The 14,760-nt window shown below is 36.6% G+C and overlaps 6 protein-coding genes and 10 long non-coding RNA genes across 16 annotated transcripts; 8 read left to right on the top strand and 8 right to left on the bottom strand.

The window, feature by feature from the left end:
- The first annotated feature begins 95 nt into the window (after positions 1 to 95).
- Positions 96 to 1,340, top strand: SPOM_SPBC725.03 (pyridoxamine 5'-phosphate oxidase). The gene has a single exon (NM_001021394.3). It carries the CDS (start codon positions 109 to 111, stop codon positions 880 to 882), a length of 774 nt encoding a protein of 257 aa, NP_595483.1. The 5' UTR covers positions 96 to 108; the 3' UTR covers positions 883 to 1,340.
- Positions 1,341 to 1,406: 66 nt separating this feature from the next.
- On the top strand, positions 1,407 to 1,635 carry SPOM_SPNCRNA.5066. Its single transcript, NR_194422.1, has one exon. It is a non-coding gene; the product is annotated as a non-coding RNA (long non-coding RNA).
- A 108-nt stretch (positions 1,636 to 1,743) lies between these two features.
- On the top strand, positions 1,744 to 3,925 carry hac1 (2-hydroxyacyl-CoA lyase Hac1). Its single transcript, NM_001021395.3, has 2 exons — positions 1,744 to 3,695; positions 3,747 to 3,925. Exons 1-2 carry the CDS (start codon positions 2,034 to 2,036, stop codon positions 3,789 to 3,791), a joined length of 1,707 nt encoding a protein of 568 aa, NP_595484.1. The 5' UTR covers positions 1,744 to 2,033; the 3' UTR covers positions 3,792 to 3,925.
- SPOM_SPNCRNA.5067 lies at positions 1,941 to 3,362 on the bottom strand. The gene has a single exon (NR_194423.1). It is a non-coding gene; the product is annotated as a non-coding RNA (long non-coding RNA).
- npp1 (nucleotide pyrophosphatase) lies at positions 3,860 to 5,460 on the bottom strand. The gene has a single exon (NM_001021396.3). It carries the CDS (start codon positions 5,419 to 5,421, stop codon positions 3,964 to 3,966), a length of 1,458 nt encoding a protein of 485 aa, NP_595485.1. The 5' UTR covers positions 5,422 to 5,460; the 3' UTR covers positions 3,860 to 3,963.
- On the top strand, positions 4,148 to 4,579 carry SPOM_SPNCRNA.5068. Its single transcript, NR_194424.1, has one exon. It is a non-coding gene; the product is annotated as a non-coding RNA (long non-coding RNA).
- Positions 4,771 to 5,434, top strand: SPOM_SPNCRNA.5069. The gene has a single exon (NR_194425.1). It is a non-coding gene; the product is annotated as a non-coding RNA (long non-coding RNA).
- Positions 5,461 to 5,587: 127 nt separating the features above from the next.
- SPOM_SPNCRNA.1421 lies at positions 5,588 to 9,271 on the top strand. The gene has a single exon (NR_150303.1). It is a non-coding gene; the product is annotated as a non-coding RNA (long non-coding RNA).
- ppk31 (serine/threonine protein kinase Ppk31) lies at positions 5,759 to 8,990 on the bottom strand (the record flags this gene model as incomplete). Its single annotated transcript, NM_001021397.3, has 1 exon — positions 5,759 to 8,990. The coding sequence occupies one exon, from the start codon at positions 8,988 to 8,990 to the stop codon at positions 5,892 to 5,894; it is 3,099 nt and encodes a 1,032-aa protein (NP_595486.1). The 3' UTR covers positions 5,759 to 5,891.
- A 514-nt stretch (positions 9,272 to 9,785) lies between the features above and the next one.
- Positions 9,786 to 12,313, top strand: pex5 (peroxisomal targeting signal receptor Pex5). The gene has a single exon (NM_001021398.3). The coding sequence runs from the start codon at positions 10,088 to 10,090 to the stop codon at positions 11,882 to 11,884; it is 1,797 nt and encodes a 598-aa protein (NP_595487.1). The 5' UTR covers positions 9,786 to 10,087; the 3' UTR covers positions 11,885 to 12,313.
- Positions 10,075 to 10,289, bottom strand: SPOM_SPNCRNA.5070. The gene has a single exon (NR_194426.1). It is a non-coding gene; the product is annotated as a non-coding RNA (long non-coding RNA).
- Positions 11,054 to 11,284, bottom strand: SPOM_SPNCRNA.5071. Its single transcript, NR_194427.1, has one exon. It is a non-coding gene; the product is annotated as a non-coding RNA (long non-coding RNA).
- SPOM_SPNCRNA.5072 lies at positions 11,666 to 11,917 on the bottom strand. Its single transcript, NR_194428.1, has one exon. It is a non-coding gene; the product is annotated as a non-coding RNA (long non-coding RNA).
- Positions 12,110 to 12,325, bottom strand: SPOM_SPNCRNA.5073. Its single transcript, NR_194429.1, has one exon. It is a non-coding gene; the product is annotated as a non-coding RNA (long non-coding RNA).
- A 148-nt stretch (positions 12,326 to 12,473) lies between these two features.
- Positions 12,474 to 14,659, top strand: pir2 (C2H2-type zinc finger domain-containing protein). The gene is made up of 4 exons (NM_001021399.3): positions 12,474 to 12,641; positions 12,694 to 12,801; positions 12,856 to 12,886; positions 12,958 to 14,659. The coding sequence occupies exons 1-4, from the start codon at positions 12,578 to 12,580 to the stop codon at positions 14,582 to 14,584; spliced, it is 1,830 nt and encodes a 609-aa protein (NP_595488.1). The 5' UTR covers positions 12,474 to 12,577; the 3' UTR covers positions 14,585 to 14,659.
- SPOM_SPNCRNA.5074 lies at positions 13,079 to 13,601 on the bottom strand. The gene has a single exon (NR_194430.1). It is a non-coding gene; the product is annotated as a non-coding RNA (long non-coding RNA).
- Positions 14,660 to 14,760: the final 101 nt, after the last annotated feature.

Consider the following 14,760-nt stretch of genomic DNA (forward strand, 5'->3'; position numbering starts at 1 on the left):
TAGCGAGCGACCTTTAGTACGACACACTTAGCAAAGTCAATGACGTTTCAGTCAAACAAGTGACTTATATAGGATTCATACGTGCATCCCATTTCATCGTTTGCCAACATGTCCCTCGCTTGGAAAAATGAGTTATTGAAGCTTTTAAAAGAAAATGTCGACTCCAGTGGAGTTATTCATCCCGAATACTTCCAGCTGGCAACTTTACCCACTGGTAATGAAATTTACCCCAGAAATCGTACTGTAGCTATTCGAGGATTTGTCGGTACAGGATGGCATAAACCACGTCCCGATGATGTGCTAGCTACAGATTTATTGGTATTCTCTACGGATATTGCTTCTCACAAAGCTGCTGAGATTGCTGAGCAGCAAAAAAATACATTCCCCTCTGGACCCATACCGAACGCATTTGAAATGTGTGGATGGTTACCAAAGACAATGCAGCAAATTCGTATTTCCGGTCAAATTTGGTTATACACACCAGAACTTGCCGACCGAAATGAATTTCCCGCAGACAAGTTGATCCAGGATCATTTAATAAACAGCAATGGCCGCATTCCCGAAGAATGGTCTTGGGAAGAGGAAAGAAGACGTATTTGGGAGTTACATAGTCCTGAACTTCGCGCTTCCTTTTCTACTCCTCCTTCATACTCCAAATACCAAGGCGATGTGAAGGTGTCACCTTTACCTTCTACCCTCACTGGAAAAGAAGATCCCGGGGTTATTGAAGCTTGGAAGACTGCTTGGGGTAGATTTTCTCTTGTTGTTTGTGAGGCTAACGAAGTCGAGTTTTTGAATCTTACCCCTCCTCCAGGAAAGCGCGTTTTGCACAATAGAGATCTAAACACGAAACAATGGTCCTCCACTCGTGTCAATGTCTAAATGTTTTCCTTTTTTTTCGCACATCCTTTATGAATTGATTGCTCTTGATAAACGTGCAATACTTATGAACTACGAATATTAACTTATAATGATTACTCCTAACATTTTGGTTCTTTTTTTTTGTGGAGTATATGAAAAAGGTCTGATTCCCTCAAATTTGCCTAGCTTACAATTCGGTGGGTTTTGTAGTTGAATTTTTTTTTAGTACTGAAGCATAATACTGAGTACAAACTACAAACTCAGTGTATTCCGAATTTTCTAATGTTTATTTACGTTGTTAAACAACTAAATTATCACTTATCCTATGTCAAATTTCCAATCCGGCCACTTGATGAACTATTTACGTTTATAATAAATAAAAAATTATGAAAATTGTGTGTATTAAAGTACTTACAGGAAGACATTGTAAAAAATTGTTGCGAGATTAAGCAAATAGGCCAACCTACCTGCTAATGATGATCATTTATTAAAAGATCTTACCTGTATAATATTATATTAAGGTTATTACTATATGGCTTGTTTTATTATCTTATATTGTCTTACGCAGGTAGAAATGTAGCAAAAAAAAGGGAATAAAGCACCACATAAGAAACACAATGTCTTATTTGAAGGGACGGTGAATTGCCAAGTCATTTAATTTTATCGAATCAGTATTCATAGAACCGTAAAGGTCCCCGTTGAGTTAAGTGGCATTATTGAATACATGTGTGGATCTTAACTTATTAACGATACAAATTTAAAACCTGTTAACGTATTCCTTACTATACATTAAATACTTTAAGGAATTTTACCAAATTGGCTTATACATTGGATTATTAGTACTCGGTTACATAAGGGATTAGCAATTTCAAATACAGGATTGCTCATCCATCATTTTTTAAGCATTGCTGTTATTTAAGCTCATCTAGATCAGAACTTCTTTTTCTCTCTAAAGTATAGAACACTTGGTTTACAGAGTGACATACACTTCAGTTTGTCAGTTTATTGAGAAATAGGGACGGTATTGCTAGCTACTGGAACCAAACCCACCTTTACTTTGCTTTAGTCTTTTCTTGTTTTCTTCTGTCTTTCTTTTGCATTGAGCTTTTCATCGCTTTTGTTTGGTGAACAATATTATTCAATTTAGAGGTACATATTAATTTGTAATAACAATGTCTATAAGCTTTTCGGAATTGGTAGCTAAGACATTGTTGGACTTAGAGGTTAAAGTTGTTTTTGGCATTGTTGGCATTCCCGTAATCGAAATTTGTGAGGCTATCCAAGCAAGTGGAATTCGGTTTGTCGGGTTTCGCAATGAGCAAAGCGCAGCTTATGCAGCGACTGCCTATGGCTATTTAACTCAGCGCCCTGGGGTCTGTGTCGTGGTAGGCGGTCCTGGCGTTGTACATGCCATGGCCGGTGTTTTCAATTCTAAAACCAATCGATGGCCTTTGCTGCTTTTGGCTGGATCCAGTGAAACATTTCAGCAAAACTGTGGGGCCTTCCAAGAATTGGACCAGGTTTCTTACTTATCACCTCATACGAAATTAGCCGTGCGCCCCCCAAGTCCCAAAATGGTTGTTGATTCCATTCGAAGAGCGTATCGTGTCTCCATGACCGGCACTCCTGGAACATGCTATGTTGACTTGCCAGCAAATTATATTGAATCTACTGTCGATGACTTTCCTAAAGACCCTCTACCCCCAATTCCTAGTTCTCCCAAATGTGCACCTGATCCAACACAGCTTCAGAAGGCTGCATACTATTTAAAAAATGCAAAGGCACCTCTGCTTGTCGTTGGTAAAGGTGCCGCATATGCCTGCGCTGAAAAACAGCTCTTGGAATTTGTTGAACATACTGGCATTCCGTTTCTTCCGAGTCCCATGGGCAAAGGTTTGTTACCAGAATCGCATCCCTTAAATGTGTCTTCGGCAAGGTCAGCTGCTCTTCGTAATGCAGATGTAGTGCTCTTAGCAGGGGCACGTTTAAATTGGATATTTCAATATGGTCTTCCACCAAAGTGGTCTCCTAATGCCAAATTTATTCAAATTGATACCAATGCTGAAACTTTAGGAAACAATGCTGCAGATTTGGATTTAGCAATTTGGGCTGATGTAGGTCTGACAATAGATTGTCTTTTTAAGCTCGTTCAAACTTGGAAGTACAGTGTTGGCATCTCGACCCCTTACCTTCGCACGTTAAATGAAACCCGATCCAAGAATGAGAAAAAGGCTCTTGAATCTCGAAAGTCCAGTATACCGTTGCAAATGAATTATGCTTTGTATGTCGTGAATGAGGAGCTACAAAGCTTATCGCTCAAATCAAAGCGTAATATCACTTGGGTTTCTGAAGGCGCCAATACAATGGACCGGGGCCGTCAGCTTTTAGAAGTAACTCATCCACGTGGTCGACTGGATGCAGGCACTATGTCAACAATGGGAGTTGGTATGGGATATGCTATTGCCAGCGCATTTGCCCATTCATCCGACAAAATAGTGGTAGTTGAGGGTGATAGTGCTTTTGGCTTTAGCGCCATGGAACTGGAAACCGCCATACGCAACCAGCTGGATCTTTTGGTAATTGTAATCAATAATAATGGTGTTTACCATGGATTAGATACTGATGCTTATGAAACTTTACGTGATAATCACCAATTACCGACTACTGCCTTAGGCACTAGTATACGTTATGATCAAATTTGCGAAGCATGTGGTGGTAAAGGTTTCTTTGTAAAGAATGAAGAAGATTTGAGAAGTTCCCTCAGGAAAGCATGGCAAACCTCATCTGTATCTCTCATAAATGTTATGGTGGACCCGGAGGCTGCTCGAAAATTGGTAAGTATTAATGGAATGAATTAGGTATAAGAACAAGCTAACAATCACTAGACATTTGCATGGATGAGCAGTACCAAAGTGAAACCAAAGTTATGACCATCATTTAATTAAAAATAGAAGAAGTGATGTTCTTTTACGATTCTTAAAAATCGGAATACAGTTATTGTTGCTATTCAAATAAAGTCGTTTATTAAAAAAAAGTATTAAATATAATCTAAAGGAAATTAAAAATATTAAAAAATATAAAGATAGTGATAAAACAGCAGAATTAAATAAGCTTAGAGTATGCTTGTTCTATGTCCTTCAGCAACCATTCCTTAGTAGAATTACGATTTCTTCTTAAAGGTAAAGCACCTTCATATGTACCATTATTAGGCTGAGCTGGTAAATCTAATATATGCGAAAGAATGCCATAAATTTCGGTGTTCTGGAACGGTGCAAGCTTCTTTCCCTTAAAATTCTTAAAAGAAGATCCTGAAGCGATAAAAAGTGCTCTCATCACTGGAGACAAATTGTCATAACCATGTACACCCAAAGGCTCATACTCCAACTCCGGTGAATGATCCAGCATCGAGACAAGAGACCATCCAACATCCGGGATCATCCAAACGGGAGCTATTCTTTCATTATTTGAGTAATGCCATCGAGAAGGTATATCTTTCTTTGAATAAACATTCCAATTCTCAGCAGAAGGTAATGACGAGCGAGAATAATTAACAAGACTTTCGTAAATGTACTCATCATCTAAATCAGATTCTCCTCTAAAACCTCCTAACGGCCAAGCATCTCTGTGTGCAACGGCAGACAAATTAAACATATTATCCAGCCAGATAAGACGATTATCGGATGTAGGCGCCATTCCATGATCACTTAAAAAAATAATGTTGACATGCTTATCGATATTTCTTTTCTTCAGTCCTTCAATTAGTTCACCAATTACGATATCAACTTCTTGAATTATGATATTCAGTTCAGGCGAATCCGGTCCAAATGCGTGCCCAACCATATCTACATGGGGAGCATAAGCAAGTAATAACTGAGGGCGGTCTTTATCAGGAAGATCCAGCCATTCGAGTATTCTATCTTTCTTTTCTCTTAGAGTCGTATCAAAATTGAAACCATCCGAATAAGTAGGTCTGTAACCATGATTCTCCACTTCATTTCCAGGCCACATATGTACCGCTGATCGAACGTTATTTCGCTCAGCGTTGACCCATATAGGCTCCCCTTTATCCCACCAAGTTGGGTCTTTGTTACATTCAGGCATACTGTTGACAAATTGCTTCCCAGTTACAGGATCAAAAAAGTTGTTACTAACGATTCCATGGCTCTCGGGATATAAACCGGTAACAATAGTATAGTGATTAGGGAAAGTTATACTAGGAAAAGAAGGAATCAAAAAGGGAACATGGACATTACGTTCAGCCAGGCTCAGAAGATTAGGTGTGAACCCACGATATAAGTAATCAGCACGGAATCCATCCAAGGAGATTACGATGACAGTGGACTGAAAAACATTGGTCCCATTGTTGAAGGAACCTCCAACGATAGGAAAAATAATTGCTTTGAAGCAAAATAATTTCACAATTGCCAATATCAGAATTCCTAAAATGCAAATAGCGGCAATTGCTAGTCCCGATCGTTTTGCCCATTGATTCAAATAAGCCTTTCGATCATTTTTCAAAGGCAAATACTCGTTGGACCCAATATTAGCCCAACTAAACATTTCGGCGAATGTTCAAAATCAATGATATAAAGGAGTATTGTTAGGTATATCATATAATCTGTCAAATAATACTTACTTGAATAACGATGCGAAAAATATTGTTAAAATCATTTAACGCTTTCAAAGATATGCGGTAAACACTTTGTTCTAACTTACTTCAATTCGTAAACTATTCAGTCCTCTTAAATGTTCTGTCGTATAGGAAATGTCATCCTTTGAAACGTTTAGTGAAATGAGATAGCTTTTTTTCATATATGAAATTCAACTATTAATAATATTTGGATTCAAGGAGGAAACATCAACTTATGTTAGAAGCATTATTTGGCTAAAGCCTCAGAATAAAAGATTTTGTAGAACAAGTTTATTTGTCTTTTTACTGTTTCTGTATGGAAATATTAATTAACCATTTTTCAACTTATCATGATTCGTTCTGGATAGCGAACATGTTATGTCTATGGTTTTACATGATGTTAAAATAAATGGTAGCGATACTTTTTGTTAGGTCGTTTCTGAATTCGAAATTTCTCTTTATTTCTTTGTTGATTTTTGGGGAAATCGACCTCATCATACATTCGCAAAAGCGTGGCTTTGTTGTTGTAATTAAGGGCCTTTAAGTCTATTCCCTTAAACGCTTTGGTTATTAGTGAAAAAAGATCTTTTCGTTTTTGGTCTGTTAAATTTGTGGTCTCCTCCTCGGACGCAGAGAAAGCAGCTGAGTTTGAGGTTTCAGTACCACTGTCAGCTGGTGTTGCTTTTGGAGGAGGATGAAAAGCAAAAATACCATTTAGAATTAAAGTTGCTGACGTCTGACAATTATTTTTATTAATATTATCCGAACCGCTTATGTTTTTTTCAAAGTACGTCAAATCTTCAACATTTTCTGTTTGTGGAACGAACGGACCTGGCCCACTATTTAAATTATCCCATTTAATGGTTCGAAAAAAAGGATGTTTTTTGATTTCCTGGTATCCATTGCTACCCAGCCGTTTGTTACAGTCTGGATCCATGAGTTTGGTGATTAAGTCTACCGCCTCCTTTGAGCAGCTTTCTTTCACTCTTTTAGTCCAACCAATATCATTTCTCTCTATGCGAGCCCATATTGCTTTTACAGTATTTGCTTCAAATGGTCGCGTGCCAGTCAACATTTCGAATATCACACAACCCATCGCCCATATATCGCCCATCTGAGTATCAACGCCCATTAAAATTTCTGGAGCCATATAATTTGGCGTCCCTGAAATATCTTTTTTGATGAATGTCCGGTTTTCCTTTTTCTCTAACTGATTCATTAACATGTGTATTGCTGTTTCATCCATGTTATTGATATCAAAGTCAAGTAAATGCTGGACCGAGTCATTGGCATAATCACTATTTTGCTGTGGACTCTCCGCTTTCTCAAGCTCATCAATATTCCCGCGGTAATTTCGAACATATCTTACAAATTCGAATTTTTTAGGTTGAAGCTGCTCATACAAATTTCCATGTTTCTGTTCAAATGACATCCTCTTAGTAAGCTTATAAACCTCTTTTTTTTCCTCTACGTTTTCACTCAGTCCGAAGTCTGTAAGCCGAATATGTCCTGTTTCGTCAACCAACATGTTGGCAGGCTTTATGTCGTGATGGATGATTCCATCCTGATGCAAAAGCTCGATAGCATTTAGTAATTCAGCTGCGTACTGGCAAACCCATTGCTCTGGTAACGGTCCTAATTTTTGAATAAGTGTTTCACAATCTCCTCCATTAAAATAATCCATTACAAGGCATAGGTAGTCCCCAGAATCAAATGCATAATATAATTTCACTGTGTTTGGTCCATATCTTTGGATATGCATGTTACGCTTTTCAAGCAATAGTCCTTTTATTTTTTTTAAGCTATCAAGACTGGATTTTGGAATCATTTTAAGAGCAAAATACTTTCCTGAAGATCTTTTTTTAGCAAGATAAACCCTACCGTATGCCCCTCTGTTTATTTCTTTTAAAAGTATGAACTCGTCTAATGAGTGAGGAGTATTATCCCCAAATCTCCTATCATTATGGCTTGGGAACTGCATACTTTCGGTAAGAAAATGAACGATCGAGGCATAGAATTTGTTAACAAATTTCTGCCGATTTTTTAGAGGTCTCACATCCAGATCTTCAATTGATCCCTTTACCGCTTTAAAATAATCTATCCTTGTTGTTTTAAAGGTTTTAGACACAATTAAGTCTTTTTCTGTTAAGCGTTCTCCAATCTCAAAGTATTTTTTATGTCTTTTTATGGTAGATATACGTTCTGTTCGTTTCTGGATGTCATCGTAAATTGAATTATTATTTTCAACGTTCCCAAGGGCTAACAGCCTGTTGAAAAACACTGGTCTCTGTTCGGAAAGGTATTGGTTTACGCAAATTAGATTGGACAATTGAGCATTTCCAAAGTACAGACTTCCTTCGATGTTTTCCATCTCAATTGATAGCATATTCAAGGAGTACGTTTGAAGAAAATTTTTAACTTCATTAAACGTTGCTTGATACATTAAAATGTGATTACAGAGTTTTATTTTAGACGATAAATTTTTCAAAAGAAGTGAATGAACATCGTAAAAATAATCCTGGATCTTTGAGGGAACAAGAAAATCATACTCCCAATTCACCAATGATTTTTCATAAATCTCTCGCTTCATGTCTTTCGCGGCAGAATTTGAAATTGTCAAAAACGTTCGATGTTCTAAATAAGCAAAATTTTTAATGGATTTGTCCAGTTCCTTAACCAAAAAGTTCAGAGAGCTTCTCCATGATCGAATGCGAAACCTCTGTTTTCTGTTTTTCTTCCCGTTGAATACTGTTATGACCGGCAAGGAAAGAAAGGTTTCTTCAACCATATGATTACTACCCGTAGGGAGTTTGTTAACTATGTCTTCTATTTCCAGCTTCTTACAATTTATCAATTGTTGTACGGCGAAAACGCGGCGTACGAGATCATTCCAAACAAGGCAAAAATCGCTATGTACCTCAAAGTACCACTCTGGTAAATTATCTTCACACAACGAACATAATTTTCCTGAAGGAGGAGGAACGTGTATATAATTGTATTTGATTATTCCGAGCAAATGATCATGAAGAATGAAGGCACCAATCCCTAACGTGTTAAACAGGATGAAATCCATTTCGTTGATCACGGACCGTTGTGGATATAAATATTTTCCTGCCCACAAAACCCTTGTATCTTTACCATACAATGAGTCTACTAGAATGCCTCGAAAAAGCATTCTAATATACGTCTTTCCCTCAAATGGAGCTTTGGCTTGTTGAATATAATAATTAGGACTGCGTATTGGATTACATCTGAGAAAAGCAAAGACATGTGCAACTGATATGCTTTTTCTGAAAAGATTATCGGTTGCTTTCTTCATTAAGTGTTCATCATCGCTTTGAAGATACTCATAGAAACTACATTGAAATAAATCTCCTTCGTAGCCGATTAATTCAAAAAATGCAGGATTGGCATATTCCACTATTCCATTTTTTGACATTTCAATTTTCAGCAGAACTTCGTGGGAAAGTATCCTCTTCAATTGCTCTGGATTAGTCATTGTTTATCATAATTGAACACTTTAAGCTTCTTGGTATAAAAGAAATTGTATTCAAAGTTGTGTAAAATCAATGCAAATGGTTCTTACGCGATAGTTTTTCGGCAAAGACTTTTAATAGTTTGTAAGACTCGTATAATTTAAATACCTTTTTTTACTTATGAAGCGGAATTGTTGTTGTATACAATGTTTTCGTTATTATAACATCATCAATTTATTACTTGGCTTTATTAAATTCGCCAACTAATATGCTAATTCATAATGAGATCACAATTTGAACGAGCGATTTTTAGCACTTTAATTAGCGACAGGTTCTTTAACAAATATTTGTCGGATGTGAACTGTAGGTGGCATCAATTGGTATTAAGCAGAAAACAACCAAAACCATTGTTACAGCGAATATTGACTAGCGAAAATTAATTAGTTTTTTAATACATTTTATTGTGAGCGACAGAAGTATTTGGTGATTTAATTCATTTGGCGTTGTAATTTAGACAACAGGTGAATAAATAGATGTAGAGTTAATACTTCAATCCAACCCTTGGTTTAACTTTCTAATCACACTAATTTGAAAAGAACTTAGAAATAATATGGATTTTTTTCTCTGTATCATAAAGCTATGGTTTTAACATATGCAGCATGGTTTACAAAAGTATAATAAAATGTTGAAATCTAAATTCCTTAGTGGCAATAGATTAGTCTGAAAAAATAAAGAGAAAGTCTTTATTATAAATTGATATGGGTTAATGTGGTGTATTACAGAAGCGATTAATCTAACGTGCTACGCTCAGCATCTACATGAACTGAGCGCACTCATCTAAATATTTTTGTAATTGGTAATAAGCAGCAATACATGCCTGAGTTTATACGCAAGTTTTGTAACAATCATTGGTGCGATCAATTTTTGTTTTTTGGTTAGTTGCATCGTTACTTCTTCCGCTTTTTTGTTTTCATATTTTTGGTTTTTAAAACACATCGCAAATTCAATCAAGTTGCGAAATTTTTCATTCTTTGATATTAATTTTCTTACAACCTACTTAAAAAACTATTTCCTTTTGGTCGAGAGCCTTTATATTGGCTATAGTCTACTTTCTTCAAAAATGTCTGTTGAAGCAGGATGTTCAACGCTATCTAATCCTCTTAAGAAATTGACTTCCACAGCTGTTGTCAATAATTCAACACCTTCAGCTCAATATCGAAAACATTTAACCAAGTCTCAAAGTCGTACTTACGCTCCTTTGCAAACGCTGTCTGAGGATCAATTCACATCTTTCAAAAATCTCCAAGGAAACAATAGTCCTTTAGGTAATGTAGTTAAGAACCCAGTTAGCTTAAAAACTGGAAATCATACCGGCACAACTACTCGTGGAGGCTCGAAAGAAAATTGGGTACATTCTTTTTCTTCTCTTCAGCAGCAGAATAGTAAGTCGGCTTGGACATCAGAATTCTCTGAAGTATTTCTCAATTCATCTGAAAACGACCGTTTTCGAAACTTAAACCAACCTTTAAAACAATCTTTTTTTGGTTCCGCTGGACTAAATTTATCTTCAAATACTGAAATACCCTTACAAAGTTCTTTAGCTATTGACGAAACTGAGTTGGCTAAGAAATTTGAGGAAGCTTCTCAAATCTCCAATAAATTAGAGAAGGAAAAGGATGCTACTGGAAGTAAATCAATTGAGGAGCTATGGGAAGAGCATCAAAAGCAATTGAAAAACGCCGGGCTAGAGCCCGCAAGTTTAGAGGAATACCAGAAACAATGGGAAGATTTTTTAAAGTCAAACAATATTTCTGACGATCCTTACACTTCGTCTGTGAATAGCTTTGCTAATGATAATTTAGCTCATAATAAAAACATAGATCCTCAAATTTTCCAGCATAGCGATACTGATAACGTTGTTGAAAACTCTTTACAAACGGAAGATGTATATTCACAGAACCAAGATGAATCTTCAGAGGTTGTGAAAGAGCTAAACGGAATAGATCCATTTGTTGAAGCCATGAATTTAATAAAAAATGGAGGATCTATCTCGAAAGCAGCTGTGTTATTGGAACAATCTGTGAAAGAGAATCCACAGCACTTCGAGGCCTGGAAATGGTTAGGTCGCATTCATACTCTATTGGGAAACGAATCGCGGGTTGTTGAAGCCCTACTTGAAGCTGTCAAATTGGATTCAACCAATCTTGACTTAATGATGGATCTTGCTGTGTCTTATGTTAATCAGTCTCTAAATGTTCAGGCATTGGTTTGCTTAGAAGACTGGATAGTCAACAGTTTTCCCCAATACCGAAACAGGTTTGCAAAGATAAACGAAAGGTTTGAAGAGAAAGATTCTGCTAACGATCTCTTGAAAATGCAGATGTATTTCTTGGATGTAGCTTATGAGTTATCACTTGCTAAGAAGCGTTCCTCCAAGGTACAAGCTGGATTAGGAATAATTATGTATATGTTGAAGGAGTATGAGCGTTCTGCAGATTGTTTTCGGCAAGCTCTTCAAGACGAACCAAGTAACGAAATATTGTGGAATAAGCTTGGTGCTGCTTTAACAAATGCAGAAAAAAATACTGAAGCTGTTTCTTCCTATAATCGGGCAGTATCTCTACAGCCCCAGTATGTTCGAGTTCGCTCAAACATGGCTGTTTCCAACATCAATTTAGGATACTTTGAAGATGCTGCAAAACATCTACTTGCTGCAATTGATATTATACAAAACAGTTCTACCTCAATGGAGAGCTGCGAATCAAATGAGGAACTTTGGGAAATGCTTCGCAAAGTATTTTTGATTGGATTCCAAAGTACTGATCTTGCCTCTCAGTCCTATCCTGGAGCAAACACTAGTTATATACGAGCCCAGTTAAGTGATCTCCAAGGTTGGCCCGGTGTTGAGCTCGAATAAATCTCTTAAAGCAAACGTGCTTAATTCATTTTTCATGTTATTATTTATTTGGTTGTTTTTTTTTTTAAATTTTTTGTCTGAGGCATATCTTTTAGAGGACGTGCAAAAGCTACTTTTTTTTTGTTGCACAAGAAATGAGATAACTTACGCTTCAATATCTGAAGCAGAGAACAAAAGTAAAAGAAATCTTACTCTATGCTACCAAAGTTACTATTGGTATGCAAGTTGTACCTTTCTTGACCGTTTATACAATGGAAATTAGATCTTCAGTGATTTGAAAACAGATGTTATTGTTTACTTTTGTGAGAGTGCTTCTAAGCTCTTTGTAAGCACAGTTTTTTAAGTAATCCAACATTGTATTTATTGACGATAATGAGACAATGTTTAGTATTAATTGTTCAATAGCATTCGCATAAAATTCGAAGTCTCACTTTTTTGTTTAATCATTTGCTTTTATAATCTCAGTTTATTTAGATATACTGATGCGTATAATAAAGTATTTGACAATTTTCTATATTTTGAATAATGAAACTTAGTGTACCAGCATAAAGTGCTGTATGGATATTTCTCTCTCGTAAGAACATTCTTCAACTAAGCAGGTTGAGTACCAATTTTGACCCAATTGAAATCATTAGTTTTTTAATAAATTAATCCCGATTGCTGGTATTTATAGAAGGGGAACAGTGTCAAAATATGAGTGAGGTCCATCAAGAAAGTGAAGTAGAGTACAGTCGTTGGAAAAGAGAACGCTCTCCTGGTAAGTTGTTAATGTTTAGTTTGATAGAAATACTCATCCTTTTTTTGCATAGAACGGAGTCAAAGACGTTCACAGAGCCCCCCTGGTGAACAGTCTGCGTATCATCGAGAACGGTCTCCTCTACGAAAGCGTGGTAATTACTATGATGATAGAACAAGAGGTAAGAATAAATATAAAATTCTATGAATTGACCTATTAACTACAATACGTCTAGCTTCTGGACCTTACCCTACATTTACTAAACCGTAAGTTACGACTAAATAAATACTCTACTCGATGTGAGTGAAAAACCAAAGTTTTCTAACAAGGAGACTAGTTTAATTGATCCATATACTCAAACAAATGCGGTTTCTTATGAACGGTTTATTCGGTGGTATAGCAAGGAAAACCATATATCCGCAACAACTGAAGACTTATACAACTCGCTTCATGGAACTTACAACAATTATAAACAGGATCTATACGCTAGGACCGCAAGAAGTTTTGTTGAGAGCCATTGTGACGAAGCTTGGTTTGAAGACAGCTATTGGGTGGACGAGTCACAAGGAAGAGTCCTTGAAGTGTCTGAAAATGAGAAATCTTATCGCCGGGCGTTATACGATAAATTCATGGACAGATTAGACGCCGGTTATTATGATGATTTTCAGCTTCCAACCGCTGAGGATGTAATCGAAAAGCCGTCAATACCTGATAATGATACAGATGACTCAATTCTTCCTTCTAACGACCCGCAACTTTCCAAATGGAACCAAGACTCTCGAAACGATGCAATGGAAAATACACTATTGGTCAGTCATGTTTTGCCCAACATCTCGGTTGCGCAAATTCATAATGCACTCGATGGTATTTCGTTCGTACAACATTTTTCCCTTTCTACTATTAATTTAATCAAGAATGATGAACGCTCACTTTGGGTTCATTTCAAAGCAGGAACAAATATGGATGGAGCTAAAGAAGCGGTGGATGGGATTCAATTGGATTCAAATTTTACTATTGAATCTGAAAATCCAAAAATTCCTACTCACACGCATCCCATACCTATTTTTGAAATCGCTTCTTCTGAGCAGACATGTAAAAATTTGCTAGAAAAACTAATCCGTTTTATAGATCGGGCTAGTACGAAGTATAGTTTACCAAATGATGCTGCACAACGTATCGAAGATCGATTGAAAACACATGCATCTATGAAAGATGACGATGATAAGCCGACGAATTTTCATGACATTCGTTTAAGTGATCTGTACGCCGAGTATCTTCGCCAAGTGGCTACTTTTGATTTCTGGACTAGTAAAGAGTACGAAAGTTTAATTGCTTTACTGCAGGATAGTCCTGCAGGTTACTCGCGGAAAAAGTTTAATCCATCCAAAGAAGTCGGTCAAGAAGAAAATATTTGGTTGTCAGATTTGGAAAACAATTTTGCTTGCCTTCTTGAGCCTGAAAATGTGGATATTAAAGCAAAAGGGGCATTACCCGTTGAAGATTTTATTAATAACGAATTGGACTCTGTTATTATGAAAGAAGATGAACAAAAATATAGGTGTCATGTCGGAACATGCGCGAAGCTTTTCTTAGGACCTGAGTTTGTCAGAAAGCATATAAATAAAAAGCATAAGGATTGGTTGGATCACATTAAAAAGGTGGCTATATGTCTCTATGGATATGTGCTTGACCCATGTAGGGCTATGGATCCCAAAGTGGTAAGCACGTCGTATGTATCCTTACAGATTTTAAACAAGCCCTACGTTGGTTTCAGAAATATTAACGCAAACTATACATTTCCAACAACAAGCTATAGTCGACGAAATGACGAGGAGATAACTTCTGGAGCATCATCACAAAAATCTTATTCGAGGCAAGAACCCATGATCCACAGACGGGAATTCTATAGAACTTATCAAGATTTGGATGCGCCTAACCAGGAGGTTCCAGAATTAGATTACTAAATTTATGTTCTTAGTCAGAAAGATTTTTGGTTAATATCATTTCCTGTATAGACGTTACTAGCAGTTGTAGCTCCATACTATATTTTAGATTTTAAAGTAGCGATAATCTACATTCACAGCTATTGTAAAATTGAACGCTTAAGTCCATGTTCGAAAATCAAACATCGAACGCTGCA

This window comes from Schizosaccharomyces pombe (genome assembly GCF_000002945.2).
Source record: "Schizosaccharomyces pombe strain 972h- genome assembly, chromosome: II".
NCBI classification, from domain to species: Eukaryota; Fungi; Ascomycota; class Schizosaccharomycetes; order Schizosaccharomycetales; family Schizosaccharomycetaceae; genus Schizosaccharomyces; species Schizosaccharomyces pombe.

What these genes read in the sequence shown, in the direction of transcription:
- SPOM_SPBC725.03 (NM_001021394.3), top strand. Translation starts at nt 109, where the DNA reads ATGTCCCTCGCTTGGAAAAATGAGTTATTGAAGCTTTTAAAAGAAAAT.
- hac1 (NM_001021395.3), top strand. Translation starts at nt 2,034, where the DNA reads ATGTCTATAAGCTTTTCGGAATTGGTAGCTAAGACATTGTTGGACTTA. An exon ending in CGGAGGCTGCTCGAAAATTG is followed by an intron (nt 3,696 to 3,746) that starts GTAAGTATTAAT and finishes AACAATCACTAG; the next exon opens with ACATTTGCATGGATGAGCAG.
- npp1 (NM_001021396.3), bottom strand. Translation starts at nt 5,421, where the DNA reads ATGTTTAGTTGGGCTAATATTGGGTCCAACGAGTATTTGCCTTTGAAA.
- pex5 (NM_001021398.3), top strand. Translation starts at nt 10,088, where the DNA reads ATGTCTGTTGAAGCAGGATGTTCAACGCTATCTAATCCTCTTAAGAAA.
- pir2 (NM_001021399.3), top strand. Translation starts at nt 12,578, where the DNA reads ATGAGTGAGGTCCATCAAGAAAGTGAAGTAGAGTACAGTCGTTGGAAA. An exon ending in GAAAAGAGAACGCTCTCCTG is followed by an intron (nt 12,642 to 12,693) that starts GTAAGTTGTTAA and finishes TTTTTTGCATAG; the next exon opens with AACGGAGTCAAAGACGTTCA. An exon ending in CTATGATGATAGAACAAGAG is followed by an intron (nt 12,802 to 12,855) that starts GTAAGAATAAAT and finishes CAATACGTCTAG; the next exon opens with CTTCTGGACCTTACCCTACA.